Genomic DNA, 18537 nt, shown 5'->3' with positions numbered 1-18537 from the left:
AAAATTTATTTACTTTTTTTGGTCAGAGGGGAAGGGAGGGAGAAAGAGAAACATCAATGTGTGGTTGCCTCTCACGTGCCCCCTACTGGGGACCTGGCCTGCAACCCAAGCATGTGTCCTCCCTGACTAGGGATTGAATGGGCAACCCTTTGGTTCTCAATCCACTGAGGCTGGCGCTCAATTCACTGAACCACACCAGCCAGGGCAAATAGTTCCTAAACTCTTTCTGTACCTCATTTCACTTGGGCTCTGCCTTATAACAGTAATGCATAAATGTGCCCTTGAAAATAGAATCATTATTCACATTTTGTTTTATATATTTTATCTTTTTTCCTTTGTGTATGTAAATAAAGTTATTACCTTAATATTGTAAACATTAATGTAATATTTTCCCATGTCACTAAATGTTCTTTAAAAACAATGTACATGGCTGCCTTGGTTTTCAGTAACATAAATATTTTTGAATACTTAAAAAACTGAGAAACTCTTTTGGTTTGGCCTGTTATATAACGTCTATTGTAATACAATACAAGCCTATGACTTGCAAGGGGATGAGTGTTCCCCCAAAGGAAGAATTTTGTTATAAAGTATTTTTAAAATCATGACGTCTTGTGTTTACTTCTTTTTAATTGCTGGACATACTATTTCTTGTAAATATTTTAAGTTGTTTTTATATGATAATAGGACTAGAAGAATTAGGACATTCTAATCAGCAATAACTTCCTTAGGCTTGAAACTTTGTCAACTTTAGGGATTCTTAGAGTTCTCCTGAGAATTCAATTTATGTACAAAAGGGATTTATGTTGTGTGTTAATCCAGCTTGAATTAGCTCTGTTTTTCTTTGGAGCACTTCAGTAGAACCAATATAATGGTTTAAGATTTTCCAGTTCTATTGTATTCTGGGCTGTGGGAAATTGTGCCTTTTTTTAGTTTAATTTTTTTAACTTTTAGAGAAATACATCTAACTTTGAAAACGTACCTTTTAAGGTGGCTTATTTATCACCACAGTCTTTGTGAGTCCTACATTATCTTTCCTCTAGTAGATATGTCACACATTTGTTCATTTTTTTAAAACAAAATCTCATGTAGGAAACAATTCCAAGGAATTGAATTGTATTCTAGTTTCTGTTCTTGACATTTACTTTGTGATGATGGTAATCTTCATTGTAGAGAAATTCTGCAGCAAAATAAGAGATGAGAAAAATCTATGTAATAGATTTTATGTCTTTATTTTTTATAATTCCTTGTTGTAGGTTTTGGAAAGTTAGTGTTAGAATAAGCTTATAAATACTAATTCAACAAGTGTTATGAGAGTCTATTATGTGCTAGGCACAGAAGGATATATAAAAATCAGACAGAGTGATTTGCTGTAGAAGTTGAATCAATTCTTACTAGGAAGAATTATTTTCAGTCTACCTCAGCAAGCCTGTAAGGTCACTTATTTTCTTTCTGATTAAAGTCTGATGACCTTGATGGATCTGAAATTGAGAAAATAAAACAAGAAATAACTCAATTGCGCAATAGTGTCTTTCAGGAAATTTATCGTGAGCAGGAGGAATATGTAAGTATTTGATTCTTTAAAGTTTTGAATTAGTTTGTACTAGAAATTGAATATATCCATGTTATGAAGTGGACTATAATCACAAGGATAGAGATTATATTGGCATAGTTATGTTGGCATAGTAATGCTTATGTAAAGTTAGAAATTAATTTCTGATGCAAAAACATTCATAGCTATTAAATGTGGAAATTACACAAAATTATAAAGAAGAAAAAATCATCTGTAATTTTCCTGCTCAGTGGTAACAGTAGTAATCACTTAATTTTTTGATGTTAACTTCCTTTTCGTTTTTTTTCTGCTTATTTGTACAAGAATCAAGATTATAGTACAGACACACTTTGTATACTGCTTATGTTTTGTTTAACAGAAGGCCTGAAGATTTTTTCCTTTATTAAAATTTCGAACATAATTTTGGCATAATGCTGCAATGACTGCATTAATAGGGCAGCATAAATGAAAATAAAACTACCTGATTTTTGGGGGAAGTGACATCTTTCAGTCTCCAGTCTACCACTGATTTTTGTGACCTTGGGAGAGTTAGTCAGCATGTTTTCTCTTTAAAATGGAAGGAATATCTTATTTTATGTTTCATTGATGTTACATGAGAGAGCTATTGGGTTGTCCAAAATGTTCATTTGTTTTTTTCTGTAAGGTGGTTCTAGTAGCACCGAGTTGTCTTGAACTTCATTTGAAACAGTTTTGCTAGATGTATTGTGACAGCTGTCAGATTGGTGTGCATTTAAAAATAATCTTATCAAAATTGGTGGATTCTTGTGTAGCCATTTTAATATTGAAGATGGAAGAAAATATGCAATATTCTTAGTTTATTTTTCTTTATTATTTCAAGAAAGGTAAAAATGCAACTGCAATGAAAAAAACCCGATTTGTGCAGTGTATGGAGAAGGTGCTGTGTATGATTGAATGTGTCAAAAATGGTTTGCAAAATTTCATGCTGGAGATTTCTTGCTGGATGATGCTCCATGATTGGGTAGACCAAGCTGAAGATGTTAGCAATCAAATCAAGACATTAACTGAGAACAGTCACTGTTCTACCATGCGAGAGATAGACGACATACTCACAATGTCCAAATTAATAAAGCTATTAGTGAAAATGAAAATTGTGTCCTTTATTTTATAGGAAAAAAACCATATGGAATTTTTGGCCAAGTCAATAAGTTAAGATTGGTGCTTTGAAAAATAAAAATACCATGAAAATAGTAGATGTTTTAAGGTTATATTTCACTATGTACTTCATTATTCACCTGGAATAAAATAGTTATCTCCCAGTGACTTGACAAGTGTCTAGAAGTTTCACTTAACTAACGTTTGACAAATGACTTTCCAAGGATCCTCAATTTTCACATTTGCTTCCAAGTGGCGTTTGTAGAGTTGCATATTTTTTCTTTCAAGGCTTTTATGTGTTTTTCCTCCTAAGTGAAACAGTCATTATTTTAAACATGTCACTGGATATTTTTTGAGATTAATGACAATTTCACAATTTAATCAGTGTATAATCACACTTTTTCATTTTAGCTTTGAAGTGAGTGCAGAATTTGACCTTAGGCAAGATTTTGTCGGGGGGAAAAATTTTTGAGCCTATATATACTTATACCAAGCCTATAATTGGTAATTAAGGTTCTCTTCTGTTAGGTGGTGATTTAGATCTAAGATGATTCTTGTTTTTTTTTCCTTTGCTACTCATTTTTGTAGTAGAAGGCAAAATCAGTATGTATCTTAGGTCATATGCTTTATTAGGTTATACATCTTGTTAGGTAGGTAATAAGGGAGATACTCGTATTTTATTTTTTCCTGAAGACCAGCATGCCACAATTGAGGATACATCTGTATTTTTTGAATTTAGGAGAAGCTGAATATCTTGGTACAGAAGTGGTTCCCTGAGCTGCCTTTGCTTTATCCTGAAATAGGATTACATAAGTATATGGTAAGCTTTGTTTCTCCTGAGAGTTACCACTCTGCAGGGAGTGTTGAAAACTGATGATATTAAAATTGTGTGTCAGTGTTAAATTTATAATACCTTGCTATAAAAATGTTTCTGATGAATAGTTTATTATTAGAACTGTCTTTCATACTGGCATACTGTACTTTAACTGATATATTTGCATGTTTTTCTGTTTTTTTCCGCCTCACACCCATTCACTTATTCACATTATAAGTGTTTTATTTTTTGAAATGGTAAGGAACTTTAGCTGGTCTAAGAGTTAGAATAAAAGCAGGACACTGCCAGTCATGAGGAATTTATGCAGAATGTGCCTTTAAGGGAAAGCAAATTGGAAAAAATTCTAAAGAAGTTGGTTAAGTTACAGATGTTGATGTGGGTATAGCTTTCTAGGCAGTCAGGATTCCAGGCATGGCAGATCAGGGTATTAGACAGAAAGGAAGTGTGGAGCAGGATGGTAAACTCTGGCTGAAGGGCAGACTCTCTTAGCTCTGTGTTTCATCTTGCCTGATAGGGGCGGGGGGCTAAGTACAGTGTTTATTCTGTAAGATTGACATTAAGTCCATGATATTAGCTTAAATATGGGACAGTAGGGTATATTCACCTGGACTTGTGAACTCATAAATGAATGCGAAGATTAAAGTCCCTAGAACTGTTAAATTACTGTAAAATCTTTCCAGACTAGACTTTAAAAAAAAAATGTGGGGTTTTCCTTGCAGTTATTTAAGTAATTTAGAGACTATCTCATGTAGGATGGGTCTGTGAATATGTTGTGCCATGTAGGACTGGAAATTAACTTAAAGAAATATGCTAACTTATTTTATTGTGGAAGATTATAAAAGGTTTGAATTGTGGCTTGTGGACATCTGTAATTTTAAGATGTTTAACTGTGATGTATACTTAAGAAACCTCTGTGAATTAATGATAGGTTGTGGATTTCTTACCTATATTGATAACACTTGAAAAAACCCAAAACAATTTTGCAATCCCTGTTACTAAAACTACACTACAGTGAAACTTAGCTTGATCTAAACTGTTGATATTCAGGTTTTGGTGTAAAAAATTGTCTTAAACAGTAGCAGAAATGTCTAGTAGAATTAAAATATTTGAAAGCCGTTTTCACTCTTGAGGATTCCACTTCAAATAAATGCAGAGGTATTAGAATTACTTCATACTAGTCATAATTTTTACATTTCTCATTGCCATTCTACAGCATCCTTTTTATTATCATTTAAGTATTTTTAGGAAACATAAGTTTCACAAGTAAACATCAGGGCTCCTTGGAAGCATGTCTGGTTAATCCCAGTCTTCTTTGGAGTCTGTTCTAGAACTGTAGCAGCAATTAAATGTATGATGATAACACTTTGGATTGTAGATCAAGAGCCAGGAACTAGAAAAATATGAAACCTCAAATATTTTTATTTTATTGGTTTTTCTAGAAGGGTTGATCATGTCCAATTCACCTAATAGCATGTAACTAGATAGGTTGATGATTTAAAAATGCTGGGGTGGTTTGGATTCTTACTCTAACAAAAACTTGTGCCTAGAACTCTGGGGGTCTTTTTACAATGAGCTTGGAACGGGATCTTCTTGATGCTGAGCCCATGAAAGAACTTAGCAGCAAGCGTCCTTTGGTATGTTCTGAGGTTAACGGGCAGATGGTTCTTTTAAAGGTAAGTTGAAGTTCTTCTGACTGTGGGAGACTCAGAAATATGAAAGGGAGTGGTAGTGTTCTTTTTAGGCAAGCGAAAACCCACTGTTTGTTTTCTAAATTATATTAGTTGACTAACTTGATGATTATGCTTTGACAGAACTAATTTTGAATTTAAAGCTTCCCTAAGTAAAATATGTTCTTTAATAGGATATACTTGCTTTTCTTTTTCAAATGAGCTTATCTTACTGCATTCTATGCAGTAGCCTTTTCTAATTCTTGTTTTTCTTACATTTCTCTTTCAAATTTTATCTTTTTTGCCAACTCAGTCTTCTATTCTTTGATTTCTTTTCTTGATTGATCTGGTAAACTGTTATAATAATAGGATAATTAATTTGGCCTTAGTGGTTACGCGTAGTGGAATGTATATTAAGCCACAGGAAGAATTGTTCTTTCCTTTCTAAATTATAGCATTCAAAGCAGATAGAAAAGGTACTTGTAAAGTGTGAAAATAAAGTTAGATTTAATTTAACTTATATAAACATCATTATGTTTAAGTTAGAATACTGTATTGTATTATTAGAGTGGGATTTTTAATCTTGGAATTACCAGTGTCCTTTTTTTTTGGTACAAGGGCTATTCTGTGGATGTTGATACAGAAGCCAGGGTCATTCAGAGAGCAGCTGCCTATCACAGAGCTTGCGGAGAAGCCAAAGAACAGTCTGGGTTACTACCATTGATATTCCTATTTTTGTGTAAGGTAAAATGCTTATACTGATCTTCTGCAGAAAACATTTCATTTAAAACACATCACCTTCAATTTATAGAGGCAATTTATTTATTTTAAAATAAAGTTATCTTGTACCATCAATGTATACTTAAAAAATATTGAAGAATTTCTTACTTTGAGTCTCATTCTCTGTTTTGCTTCTTAGTCTGATCCTATGGCCTATTTGATGGTCCCGTACTATCCTAGGGCAAACCTGGGTGCTATTCAAGCCAGTATGCCTCTGTCTTCAGAGGTAAGTTAAAAACCAACCAAACAAACAAACTATTTCCATGAATATACTGAAAGAGAAAATACCACCAAATATTTATCGAGGGCATACTACATGCTTTGTATGATGTACAATTTTGACTTGTGTTACTCTGTTTGTCACATCAACCTTGTGATATGAATTATCCCATTAAACACAGAAGAGAAAAATAAGGCTTACAGAGATTAAATGACTTGCACAGTGTCCCTTAGCCAGTGGCAGAGTTGGGACTTAGTACCAAAATGACCTAATTTCATCATAAATCTGAATTAGTAATACCAGTCAAGGATACCTTGATTTTTCCTACCCAGAAACACTATTTCAGTCTCTTTTTTTCCTAGATGCTTCATATGGTCATCATTTGTAATCTAATTCTTCTTAGAGATTGAAGTCTTTAAATCCTACGTGTATGATGTCACCAGTTACATAATCAGGGCTTCTGCCCTTTAATTCTTTCTCTATTCTGTGTTCTTACTCTCATTAAAAGTTCATTTGGAGGAAGCTTTGCTCATTTCTGCAAAAGTCTTTTTTTTTTTTTTAATTGTTCAAGTACAGTTGTCTCCATCCCCCCCTCCCCCCAGGCCCCGCCCAGCCCCACCGCCCACCTTTGACCCTACCCTCCTTTGGCATTAGAAAAGGTTATGCACTAAAATGATTTGCCTACTTCCTGACTTCTTTTTGTGTACTTATCTATAGGAAGCTTTAAAGGTCATGAAAGGTGTTGCCCAGGGCTTGCATATATTACACAAAGCCGACATAATTCATGGAGCGCTTCATCAGAACAATGTATTTGCTTTAAACCGTGAACAAGGAATTGTTGGAGATTTTGACTTCACCAAATCTGTGGTAAAATATCATGATGTTACAAATAGGTTCTAGACTTCAATTAATGTTATTAGGCAGTATTTTAGCACTTTTGGATGATACAATAACTTATTATAAAAGCTTCTTCAGTTTAAGGTGTGTCATGTAGTATAAGCAATTTGCTGTTACCAGCTGGGTGCTGAAACAGGAGTTCTTAATTTTTGCATTATATTTTTAAACCTTCAGTCTTAGGAACAAGCTGACATTGTAGTCAATAGCACTGACAGTATCAATCATTATTTTATCATCATTAAGATACATTTATTTGCTAGAAAATACACATGGAAAACTAGGTGGCTGTTTCCTGCTTCCCGTTCTGTTAGTGCCCTCCTTCCCAATAGATTAAATTCAGGTACATACACTTGGCAATTTTTTGATTAATGAGGATTTTTAGAAACTTAGGAACCTTGGTCTTTTTCAGTAGTTTAAGTGCTGGTTCAACTATATCAGCTGTTAATTAGGTGCCATTTTACCTCAGAACACGCTGTTTCTAGAAACAGCAAACGTCAGACAATTAAAGGGCATATTGTGATCTTTGTATTTCCTTTTGTGTGGGCAGTCTCAAGTGTACATGGTCATGAGGGAGCAATTCTTTTTTTAAAGATAACAGCTTTGCTGAGATAATTCACATATCATCATGTGTACAATTCAGTAGTAGTTTTTAATATATTCACAAAGTTGTGCATTATCACCACTATTTAATTCCGGACTGTTTTTATCTCCCCAAAAGAAACCCCATCCTGGTTTGCAGTTACCCCCTATTTCCTCCTCTGCTCGTGTCCTCTGGAAACCACTAATCCACCTTTTTTCCCTAAGGATTTGCTTATTCTGGACATTTCCTACAAATGGAATCAAACACTATGTGGCCTTTTGTGATTGGCTGACTTCATTTAGCATGTTTTCAAGGTTCATCCATGTTGTAATGTGCATCTGAACATCATTTTTGTTTTAATCCTCTCTTGAGGATACATTTATTGATTTTAATGAGAGAGGAAAGAGGTGGGGACAGAGAGAAAAAAAGAGAAACACTGATCGGTTGCTCCTGGTATGTGCCCCCACTGAGGACCGAACCCACAACCTAGGTAATGTGCCCTGGCTGGAAATAGAACTCATGACCTTTTGGTGCATAGGATGATGTTCCAACCTACTGAGCCACACTGGCCAGGCCTGAATATGATTTTTAAGAAGTACCCAAATATTTCATTGTATGGATATACCATTTTTGTTTTCATTCATCAGCTGATAGATATTTGGGTGGTTTCCACTTTTTGATTGTCATGAATAATGCTGTTATGAACATTAGTGTACAAGTTTTTTGCATGGATATGTTTTCCTTTCTCTTGGCGGTAGAATTCTTGGGTTATATGGAACTCTTGTTTTACTTTTTTGAGGAACCAAACTATTTTCCGAAGTGGCTGCACCCTTTTATATTCCCATATGACCATTTCAGTTTCTCTGCATCCTTGCAAACATTTTATTGTTTGAGCAAATTCCTTTTGTTTTTAACAAATTCTCACCCAAGAATATGTTTATTGATTTTAGAGAGACAGGAAGGGGTAGGGGGAGGCAGAGAGAGAGAGAGAGAGAGAGAAAGATTGATGTGAGAGAGAAACATTGATTGGTTGCCCCCTATATGCGCCCCTACCAGGGATTGAACCCAGAACCCAGGCATGTGGCCCTGGCTGGGAATTAAACCTGTAACCTTTTGGTGCACGGGACAATGCTCCAACAAACTGAGCCACCCACCCAGGGCAAAAGTTCCCTTGTGATAGTATAAGTCACAGTGCTTTGTCCTTTGGCCATCTGCAAGTCATGGGGTAATGCCTGCCACCTGTGACTGTGTAGTCTCAGTGGTTTTCATATGGTTGCTCAGAAAGATTTTTAAAATGCAAATGTAAAACTATAATGATGAAGTACCGGATTATGAAGGATTTAGACAAAGCAGATTTGCTGAAATACTTATTTTATCATATTAATTTATCTGAAAATTAAGATAACGCCCTAAGAAAAGTAACTAAATTATGAGTTTTAAAAAGTTCTCACATCTTAGGGATCCTGGTTAGTTAACCTTTTGAATATGCCACTTGCACAACTGTAGACACCATGCTTACTCCAAAAAACTATTCTTCCCCTTTTATACTGATTTGTCAGCTGTATGGCCACTCAAAACATTGTTTCGATCTTTATCTAAAATGACTTATTCTGAAATATTGATGAAATTCGCCCTGTGCTTCATTTGTCACAGCGATCTCAGGTGGAAGCGCAGGGCTCTGCAGGGGTGAGGCCTGCCTGAGTGCGGCTGGTCGGGTAATAGTATGGGTGTAATAACGTATGGTTTTAACCTGAACATTTCACTTGAAAATGTCATATGGTATACTGGTGTGATATTGTTATGTTACAGAATTAGATGATAATGATTTTGTAATAAAAGGGCATTATTTGTGCCAGACCCTATATTTGAACAGGAAGAGAAATTTGAAAAGTCTGTGGTCAAGATTGTTTTTTTTCCCCAGACTTTAAGGTGCATATGAATCACCTGGGGATCTTGTTAAAATGCAAGTTTTACCTCGGCATTTCTGGGGTGGACATTCTTCTGCATTTCTGACAAGCTCCCAGGTGATGCTGTAGCTGCTGGCCTTTGGGCCACCACACTCAGAGGCAAGAACAGAGACAGCAGGAGGGGAAGAGATAATTCATGGCAATATGTGCTAGGTAGTTACTGTGCTAACTAACTTTTCCATAACTCTGCAAGGTAAATGGTATTTCCATTTTACAAATTAATTGAGGCTCCAAGAGGCTAAAGCCCAAGGTCACAGAGCAAATAAGTGGGAGAGGAGAATTGCAGCCACTCTGTCTGAACCCTGGCTTCATGTTCTTGTCCCTAGATATGCTTTGCCACATTAGAAGTGATTTACTTAGAAAGTGGTCAGTAGTGAAGGAAAATTACTTTGCAGACTTTTTTTTAAAAAAAAGTTCCTTAAGAATTTTTCAGAATTAGAAAATAGCACTGCTTCCTTACCCTTATAAATTTTTAAACAGTACCAAATACTTAAACAATTAGTGATTCTTAGTTTTCAATGTATTCTGAGTTTACAATGTGAAATGTAAGCAAGGCTCACTGTTAATTTTATGAGACCGATTTTAGAAGCAGTTTATAATAGCAGAAGTTAAGTAAAAATACTTGACAGCAAAAGAGAATGGAGTATTTTAAGTAAATTTGTGGGGGTTTTTGTGTGTGTTGGTTAAATGTAGAGTACCTCACAGAAAGCCACCTCAGTTGTGTTGCCTCTCAGATATTTAACTTAAGTTGTTTTTGCAGAGTCAGCGAGCCTCGGTGAACATGACGGTTGGTGACTTGAGTCTGATATCTCCCGAGGTGAAAATGGGAAAACCTGCTTCTCCAAGTTCTGACTTATATGCTTATGGCTGCATTTTATTGTGGGTATGTTATTTTTTTCTTGAAATAGGGCAGTCATTTATATATATATGTGTATACAGTTTAATATATAAAGTGATGATTTTATGGAGATTTCCCTCAACATAAAATCAGTGACAGATTTTTAGTAGAAAGTTTTCTTCCTTTTTAAAAAATTTTAAGATAAACTGTTGACATAATTTCCATCACCTGTTATATACTTGCTACAAGTTGGTTTGTTATATATTTATGCTATTGTTTTAATTTTATTAGGGTCAAGATTAACAATGAAGACGATTTTGTCCTATGTTGTCTGGAAGTATTCTATCCATATGTGGAAAATAAATGTTAAGCGAGCCTTCAGTAAAGGTTCCTGATTTCAGTGTAAGACAGATAGCTACAAGGGGGGACTCAACCCCCCCGGAATTTATTTATTAAAAATTACGTATTTATTTTTACATGTTGAAACTTTAGTCACCTCCCAAAAGTACTCTTCATTCTCACCAACAATGTTCAAGGGCTCCCTTTTCTCCACATCCTTGCCAACACTTGTGGTTTGTTGATTTATTGATGATAGCCATTCGGACAGGTGTGAGGTGATTTTAATTTGCCTTCCTCTGATAATTAGTGATGTTGAACATCTTTTCATATGTCTATTGGCCATCTGCATGTCCTCTTTGGAGAACTGTCTCTTCAGGTCATTTACCCATTTTTTAATTGGATTTTTTGTTGTGTTGAGTTGTATAGTTCTTTATAAATTTTGGATATTAACCCTTTATCAGATATATTGGTGAATATGTTCTCCCATTCTGTGGTTGTCTTTTTATTTTGTTGATGGTTTCCGTTGCTGTACAAAACTTTCCAGTTTGATGTAGTTCCATATGTTTTTTTTTTCTTTTGTTTCCCTTGTCCTAGGAGATATATCAGAAAAAATATTGCTGTGAGAAATGTCACACAGAGATTTTACTGCCTATGTTTTCCTCTATGATTTTTATGGTTTTGAGGCTAACATTTAATCCATTTTGAGTTTATTCTTGTATATGGTGTAAGAAGGTAGTCTAATTTTATTTTTTGCATGTATCTGTCCAATTTTCCCAACCTCATTTATGGACTAGCCTGTCTTTACCCCATTTTTATGTTCTTGCCATCTTTCCCAAATATTAATTGACCATAAAGGCATGGGTTTATTTCTGGATTCTCTGTCCCATTCCATTGATCCATATGTTTGGTTTTTATGCGAGTATTATGCTGTTTTGATTACTAAGGCCTTGTAGTATAGTTTGATATCAGGTAGTGTGATTCCTCTGTCTTTGATCTTCTTTCTCAAGATTGCTTGGCTATTCAGGGTCTTTTGTTGTTCCATGTAAATTTTTGGAATATTTCTTCTAGTTCTGTGAAATATGAGGTCTGTCCAGAAGGTGTCACGTAAGAAGAAAAATAGAGACATTTATTGAAGAAGGTACAAGATACAAGAGACATTATACATAGGGCAATGATGCCTCAGTTCCCTTTAAAGTAGGTAACTTAGGACCTTGCATAGTTCTCTCAATCTGCCCCATTGTATTTTCTTGAGTCTCATCAATGGTCTGAAATCTCTTCCTTTTCAAAAGTGATTTTGTTTTGGGAAAAGCCAGAAGTCAAGGGTGCCAAATCTGGGCTGTAGCGGGGCCGAGTCATCTGGTGATTTGATGTTTTGCCAAAAAACTCTGCACGAGACATGATGCATGAGTGGGAGTGTTGTCGTGATAAAGCTGCCAGTCACCAGTTGCCCACAGCCGCGGCCTTCTGAATCATCTGAATCTTTTCCATGGAGGAATGTTCAAGTTTAGCGCAAAATTTGATGCAGAGTCATTGCTCTGGTTGCTCAGTCATTTTGAATGTGATGGCCACACAGTGCACATGCTCACTCAACATTGTCTACTACCCCCACTGACTAGTACAGTGAAGTTATCATTGTTCACACATGCCCATTCCAGGCCACTCTCCTTGGCTGCCAGGTTACATCAATGTGGCGCAAACTGCTCTCATTATATTAACAATGGCTGGACTTCTTCCAGACAGACCTTGTATGCCATTGGTATCTTGATAGGAATTGCATTGAATCTATAGATTGCTTTGGGTAGTATGGACATTTTAATGTTAATTCTTTCTATCCATGAACATGGTATATGCTTCCACTTACTTGTACCTTCTTTAGTTTCTTTCTTCAGTTTCTTAGAGTTTTCTGAGTACAGGCCTTCACATCCTTGGTTAAATTTATTCAAAGGTATTTTTTTTAAGCAATTGTAAATGGAATTGTTTCCTTAGTTTCCTTCCTGACAGTTCATTACTGGTATATAAATATGCAACTGATTTCTGGATATTTATTTTTATCCTGGTATTTTCCTGAATTTGTTTATCAGTTCTAGTAGTTTTTTTGGTGTAATTTTTAGGGTTCTCTATATACAGTATCATGTCACCTGCGAATAATGACAGTTTTATTTCTTCCTTTTTAATTTGAATATCCTCTTAGTCTTCTTGTCTGACTGCTGTGACTAGGACTTTCAATACTATGTTGAGTAAGAGTTGTGAAAGCAGACACCCTGTCTTCCTCCTGATTTTAAGAGAAATGTTTTTAGTTTTTGCCCATTGAGTATGATGTTGGCTGTGAGTTTGTCATATATGGCCTTTATTATGTTGAGGTATGTTTGCCTGTTGGCCACTTTGTTGAGAGTTTTTGTCATGGGTGCTGGATTTTATCAAATGCTTTTTGATCTTATCAAATGCATCTTTTGTAATGATCATGTGATTTTTATCTTTCATTTTTTTTTTTGGTGTATCACATTAGTTGATTTGTAGATATTGTACCAACTTGGCCTCCCTGGAATAAAACCCACTTGATCATGGTATATGATCTTTTTAATGTACTACTGGATCCAGTTTGCTAAAATTTGTTGAGCATTTCAGCATTTCAGCATCTAAGTGCATCAGGGATTTTGGCCTATAATTTTCTTTTTTTGTAGTTACCTGGTTTTGGACAATTAGCATAATGCTGGACTTGCAAAATAAGCTTGGAGGTCTTCCCTCCTCTGGAATATTTTAGAATAGTTTGAGAAGGATAGGTGTTAGTTCTTCTTTAAATGCTTGGTAAAATTCATGCCCTTGGCTGGTGTGGCTCAGTGAACTGAGTGCCGGCCTGTGAACCAAAAGGTTGTCAGTTTGATTCCTAGGCTAGGGCATATGCCTGGATTGTGGGCAAGGTCCCCAGTAGAAGATACATGAAAGGCAACTGCCCATTGATGTTTCTCTCCCTGTCTTTCTTCCTCCCTTTTCCTCTCTAAAAATAAATAAACTCTTTTAAAAAATGTTAAAAATATTTGGTAAAATTCACCTCTGAAGCCATCCACTCCAGGACTTTTATTTGTTGGGAGTGTTTTTTGATTATTGCTTAGATTTCATTAGTTTTAAGGAATCTACTCAGATTTTCTGTTTTTTTTCCTGATTGAGTTTTGGAAGACTGTATGTTTCTAGGAATTTATCCATTTCTTCCAGGTTGTGCAATTTGAGATTGGCATATAGTTTTTTGCATTATTTTCTTACAATTCCTTATAGTTCTGTGGAGTTACTTGTTACTCTAACTGCTTTTCTCTTGGTTGTTATTCTAACTGCTTTTCTCTGGATACTTTTAAGATTCTCTCTGTCTTTAACCTTTGACATTTAAATTATGATGTGTATTGGTGTGGGCCTTTTTGGGTGCATCTTGTTTGGGACTCTCTATGCTTCCTGGACTTGTATGTCTATTTTATTCACCAGGTTAGGGAAATTTTTCATCATCATTTTTTCAAGTAGGTTTTAAATTTTTTGCTCTCTTCTTTTTTCGCACCCCCATGATGCGAATGTTGGTATTTTTGAAGTTGTTTAAGGGGCTTCTTAAACTATCCTCATTTTTTTGGATCCTGTTTTCTTTTTGCTGCTCTGACTGTGTGTTTTCTGCTTCCTTATCATCCAAATTGCTGACTTGATCCTTTGCTTTATCTAGTCTACTGTTGATTTTCTGTAATGTGTTCTTTATTTCACTCATTGTACTCTTCCTTTCTTAATGGTTCTTTTCTGTGTTTTCTGTCTCCTTTTTATGTTTTCTATCTCTTTGTTGAAGTTCTCACTAAGTTCATCTACTCTTCCCCTTAGTTCATTGAGCACTCTTAGAACTATTGTTTTAAACTCTGCTTCTGGTTAGTTGCTTGTCTTCATTTTATTTAGTTTTTTTCTGGTGTGCTGTTCTGTTCTTTCATTTGGGACTTGTCTTCTCATTTTGGCTGCTTCTAAGTATTTGTTTGTATGTATTAGGTAGAGCTTCTATGTCACCCATCTTGGTAGAGTGGCCTTGTGTAGTAGTTACCTGGTAGGGCTCAGAGGTGCAGCCTCCCCAGTCTTCCAGGCTGGGCACTTCAGGTACACCCTCCACGTGTGCTGTTTTCATCCTCCTGTTGTAGTTGAGGCTTGAATGCTGTTGGGGGATAGACCCCCAAGCCGATCAGCTGTGAGGACTGGCTGAGACCACAGTGGAGAACCTGCTGTGCAGGGGCTGTGCCCTCTCAGAGCAGGGCTCACTTCAGTGGGGCTCTGGTGCTTGACGAGTCTGCTTTTTTAGTGTGTCACTCACGGAGGTGGTTGGGTGGCGCTCTGCTGTGGTCTGACGCTGTCCATGGGTACACTGGCTTGGGGCCTCCTGGGATGTGCAGGCCAAGGCCAGCTGCTGCCTGTGCCCTGCCTGGGGCCACCTCAAAGAACAAAGAACTCTTACAACTCAGTAATAAGATAACTGTTTAAATTGGCAAAGTGTTGAAATTGGTACTTTACCAAATAAGATGTCCAGATTGTACATAGCACGGGCAGAGATACTCTTAATGTTATTATTCATTAGGGAAATGCAAGTTAAAACCTAAATGAGGTACAACTGCACACCCACTACACTGTCTAAAATGAAAAAGACTGACCATACCACATTTTGGCTAACATCTGTAGCAGCTGGAACTTTCATATATTGCTAAGGGGAATGGCAGTGGAATAGCCACTTTGGAAAACAATTTGGCAGTTTGTTAAGAGGTAAAACATACACCTACCATATTGATCCAGCCATTTTACTCCTAGGTATTTAGCCAAGAGAAATGAAAGCGTATGTCCACATGAAGACTTATACACATATATTTAAAGGTAATTTATTTGTAATAGCCAAAAACTTGGAACAACCCAAATGTCCATCAATAGCCTTGAATGAATAAACAGCCTTCTGTATATCTGTTCACTGGGATACTACTCAGCAGTAAAAAGAAATGAACCATTAAAACAATTATATGGAGGTATCTTAAAAATAATTCTTCCAATTAAAGAAGCATGAGGAAAGAAAGGGTATATGCTTTAGGGTTCTATTTATATGAAATTCTTAAAAAATGCCAACTTATCTATAGCGATAGAAAGAATATCATCAATGCTCTGGGGTTTGAGGGTAGAGAGGAAGGGAGAGATTAATCACAAAGGGGCGCGAGGAAATTTGTTGGCTCGATGACTCTGTTCATTGGTTTGACGGTGGTGATTATATATATATCATATACATATAGACGTTCTCATATATATAATATATATATTTGCATTTTAAGTATATGTAGTTTATTGTATATCAAATGTACCTTAATAAAGCTGTTACAGAAAGAGTGTTTATACCTGCCCAGATGGGAATCAGTGAGAATCACACTGTACAATTAATTCACAAGTTTTAGCTTTATGCTGGTGTGTGTATTTCAAGTTGTCTGCTTTCATAGAGCCATCATAGCTATAGATATAATTAAATTGGTATCATTTTCATCATTGCTTCAGTAATTTATTCTTTACACCAGAGGGATGAAAGTAAATGTCTTAAATATTCCTATGTTCCTGAGAGCTATCATAAAATATCATTTATGTATGGTAAAGCACTCTTTATTCTAGCTCTTTCCTTCCTTCATCAAATGGTAGTAAAGAGCTTTATGAGTAAACATATTGTTGGACTTAATTTCTTGCTTTTCTTTCATGTCAATTAAGGTCTTTTAAAAATTTCATTTTTAAAAAGTAACATGTAGTACAGCTGACTGTCTTTGGTATGCAGTCCTATGAATGCTAACATGTATAGATTGGTTTAACACCCGTCGTCATGATTAGGATGCAGAACGGTTCTGTAGCTCAGAAAAAAATCTTACGTGATAGCCCTTTGTAGTCACACTTCTCTTCCAACCCTTAACCCTTGGCATCTGCTGATGCTTCCTGTATAGTTTTCGTTTTTTTAAGAATGTAATACAAATGGTATCATACTTTTTGGGACTAGCTTTTTCACTCAGGCTTTGAAATTTATCCAAGTTGTTTAGTGTATCAAACAAATAGTTCATTCCTTTTTGTTGCTCAGTAGTATTCTATTATATGTAGATACCAGGTTTGTTCATCTTTTCCCTTTGTTGAAGGACATTTGGATTGTTTCTAGTATTTGCTTGTAACAAATAAAGCTGCTGTGAACATTTGTGTATAAGTTTTTGTGCTTAAGTCATTATATTTGATTTAGGAAGCTCATGATGCGAAAGATAATCATTGGTATTTAGTGATATTTCTATTCTTTCCATTTTATTCCTTCTTAATGCTCCAATGCTCTTTTTTAAAAATTAATTTCATTTTTGTTTGAAGTACTTCCTTTAGCCATTCTTTAGGAGCATGTTTTCTTTTAGTTTTCCCTCATCTAGAATTTCTTGATTTCACCTTCATTCCTGATAAATAGTTTCACTGGATGTAAAATTTGTGGTTGAAAGTGCTTTTTTTTACCAGTTGAAAACTGTTGTGTCACTTCATCTGTGCTCCATAGTTTCACGGGAGAAGTCCTCTGTTGCTCAAGTTGGCATTCTTCTGAAGGGAGCGTTCTGTTTATCTTTGGTTGTTTTCAAGATTAAAAAATTTTTTGTTTTCAGAAGTTTCATTAATTTATTTGAATTTATCTTATTTGTGTCATTTTTTTTGAAATGTATGGTTGTCAGAAGATACCCTGCAACTATGTTGTTCTTCCAACCCGGAGGTCTTTAAGCAGTTTGCCTTCCTCTCTTGACCTTTCAGAGATCTCCTTTGTTTTTTTGTTTTCATGTTATTTTCAAACTATAGTTGTACTTAGTGGTGAAGAATCCAGAAGTCCTTCTGCTCATTTTTAAAATTTCATTGCGTGGAACTTACTTGGATCTGGATTTAAATAAACTGTATAAAAGTAAAATAATTTATGATATTTATGAGATGATTAAAAATTTAAAATCTGGATATTTAACATTAAATAATTATTAATTTTTAGTGTGACATTGTGATTTTGTCAAAAATAGACTATCTTTTAGAAATCTATACTAAGATATTTAAGGATAAAATGACATTTATAGGATTTGCCTGAAAAGTAATATATGTAGGTTTATGTATAGAGCAAGAGTGATCATTGGTTGATTGTTGTTGAGGCTGGGTGATAAATACATAGCATTCAGATTATCTTTGAGTATGTAAGAAATTATCCATATTTAATAGGTTTTTAGAAAAGTTTAACATGTATATCTTGAACATAGGTTAGGTATTAGGGAGGAAGAAAACTTGCTCTGATTTATTTTCTTTGTACTTTATGAGTATTGGTGAGACCAACATGAAATAAGCTTCTACGTTTTAATAATTTTAATATACTTGCTTGTAAGGTGAAGAAGTATTAAAAGTGTTTATATTGTGTCTGACCACTCTTGATTGATACGTTAGGGGTCCGAGGAACTGCTTGGTTGCTTGTGAACAAGTTCATACTATAATGAAAGTGTTTTTATCCTGCAAGGGTTAGTGTGCTTTCTCTGAGTTAGCTCTTCCTGTCTAACCAGAATCTGAAGGGTTCCAGATTTGACTCTGTTACAGGGTCAATATTGGTACATTGGGAATTTACTCCTTCTTACTTTCTTTAACAGCTTTCTGTTCAAAACCAGAAATTTGAGACAAATGAAGATGGAATCCCAAAAGTGGATCAGTTTCATTTGGTATGTGACTTTA

At 35.3% G+C, this 18537-nt stretch overlaps 1 protein-coding gene across 1 annotated transcript in view; it reads left to right on the top strand.

Annotated features, from left to right (window-relative positions):
• STK31 (serine/threonine kinase 31) overlaps positions 1 to 18537 on the top strand; it is a 63800-nt gene that overhangs the window by 39114 nt on the left and 6149 nt on the right. The window contains exons 15-22 of the mRNA XM_054564007.1: positions 1460 to 1561; positions 3423 to 3503; positions 5066 to 5191; positions 5804 to 5929; positions 6105 to 6191; positions 6903 to 7052; positions 10390 to 10512; positions 18456 to 18524. Coding sequence (XP_054419982.1) covers positions 1460 to 1561; positions 3423 to 3503; positions 5066 to 5191; positions 5804 to 5929; positions 6105 to 6191; positions 6903 to 7052; positions 10390 to 10512; positions 18456 to 18524 — 864 coding nt within the window. The remainder of the gene's footprint in view (positions 1 to 1459; positions 1562 to 3422; positions 3504 to 5065; positions 5192 to 5803; positions 5930 to 6104; positions 6192 to 6902; positions 7053 to 10389; positions 10513 to 18455; positions 18525 to 18537) is intronic.

This window comes from Pteronotus mesoamericanus, unplaced genomic scaffold (genome assembly GCF_021234165.1).
Source record: "Pteronotus mesoamericanus isolate MK-2021 breed Mesoamerican mustached bat unplaced genomic scaffold, CSHL_Meso_final scaffold_85, whole genome shotgun sequence".
Classification (NCBI taxonomy): Eukaryota; Metazoa; Chordata; class Mammalia; order Chiroptera; family Mormoopidae; genus Pteronotus; species Pteronotus mesoamericanus.
Note: the sequence above shows the minus strand (reverse complement) of the source record. Positions and strands in the feature narration are given on the sequence as shown.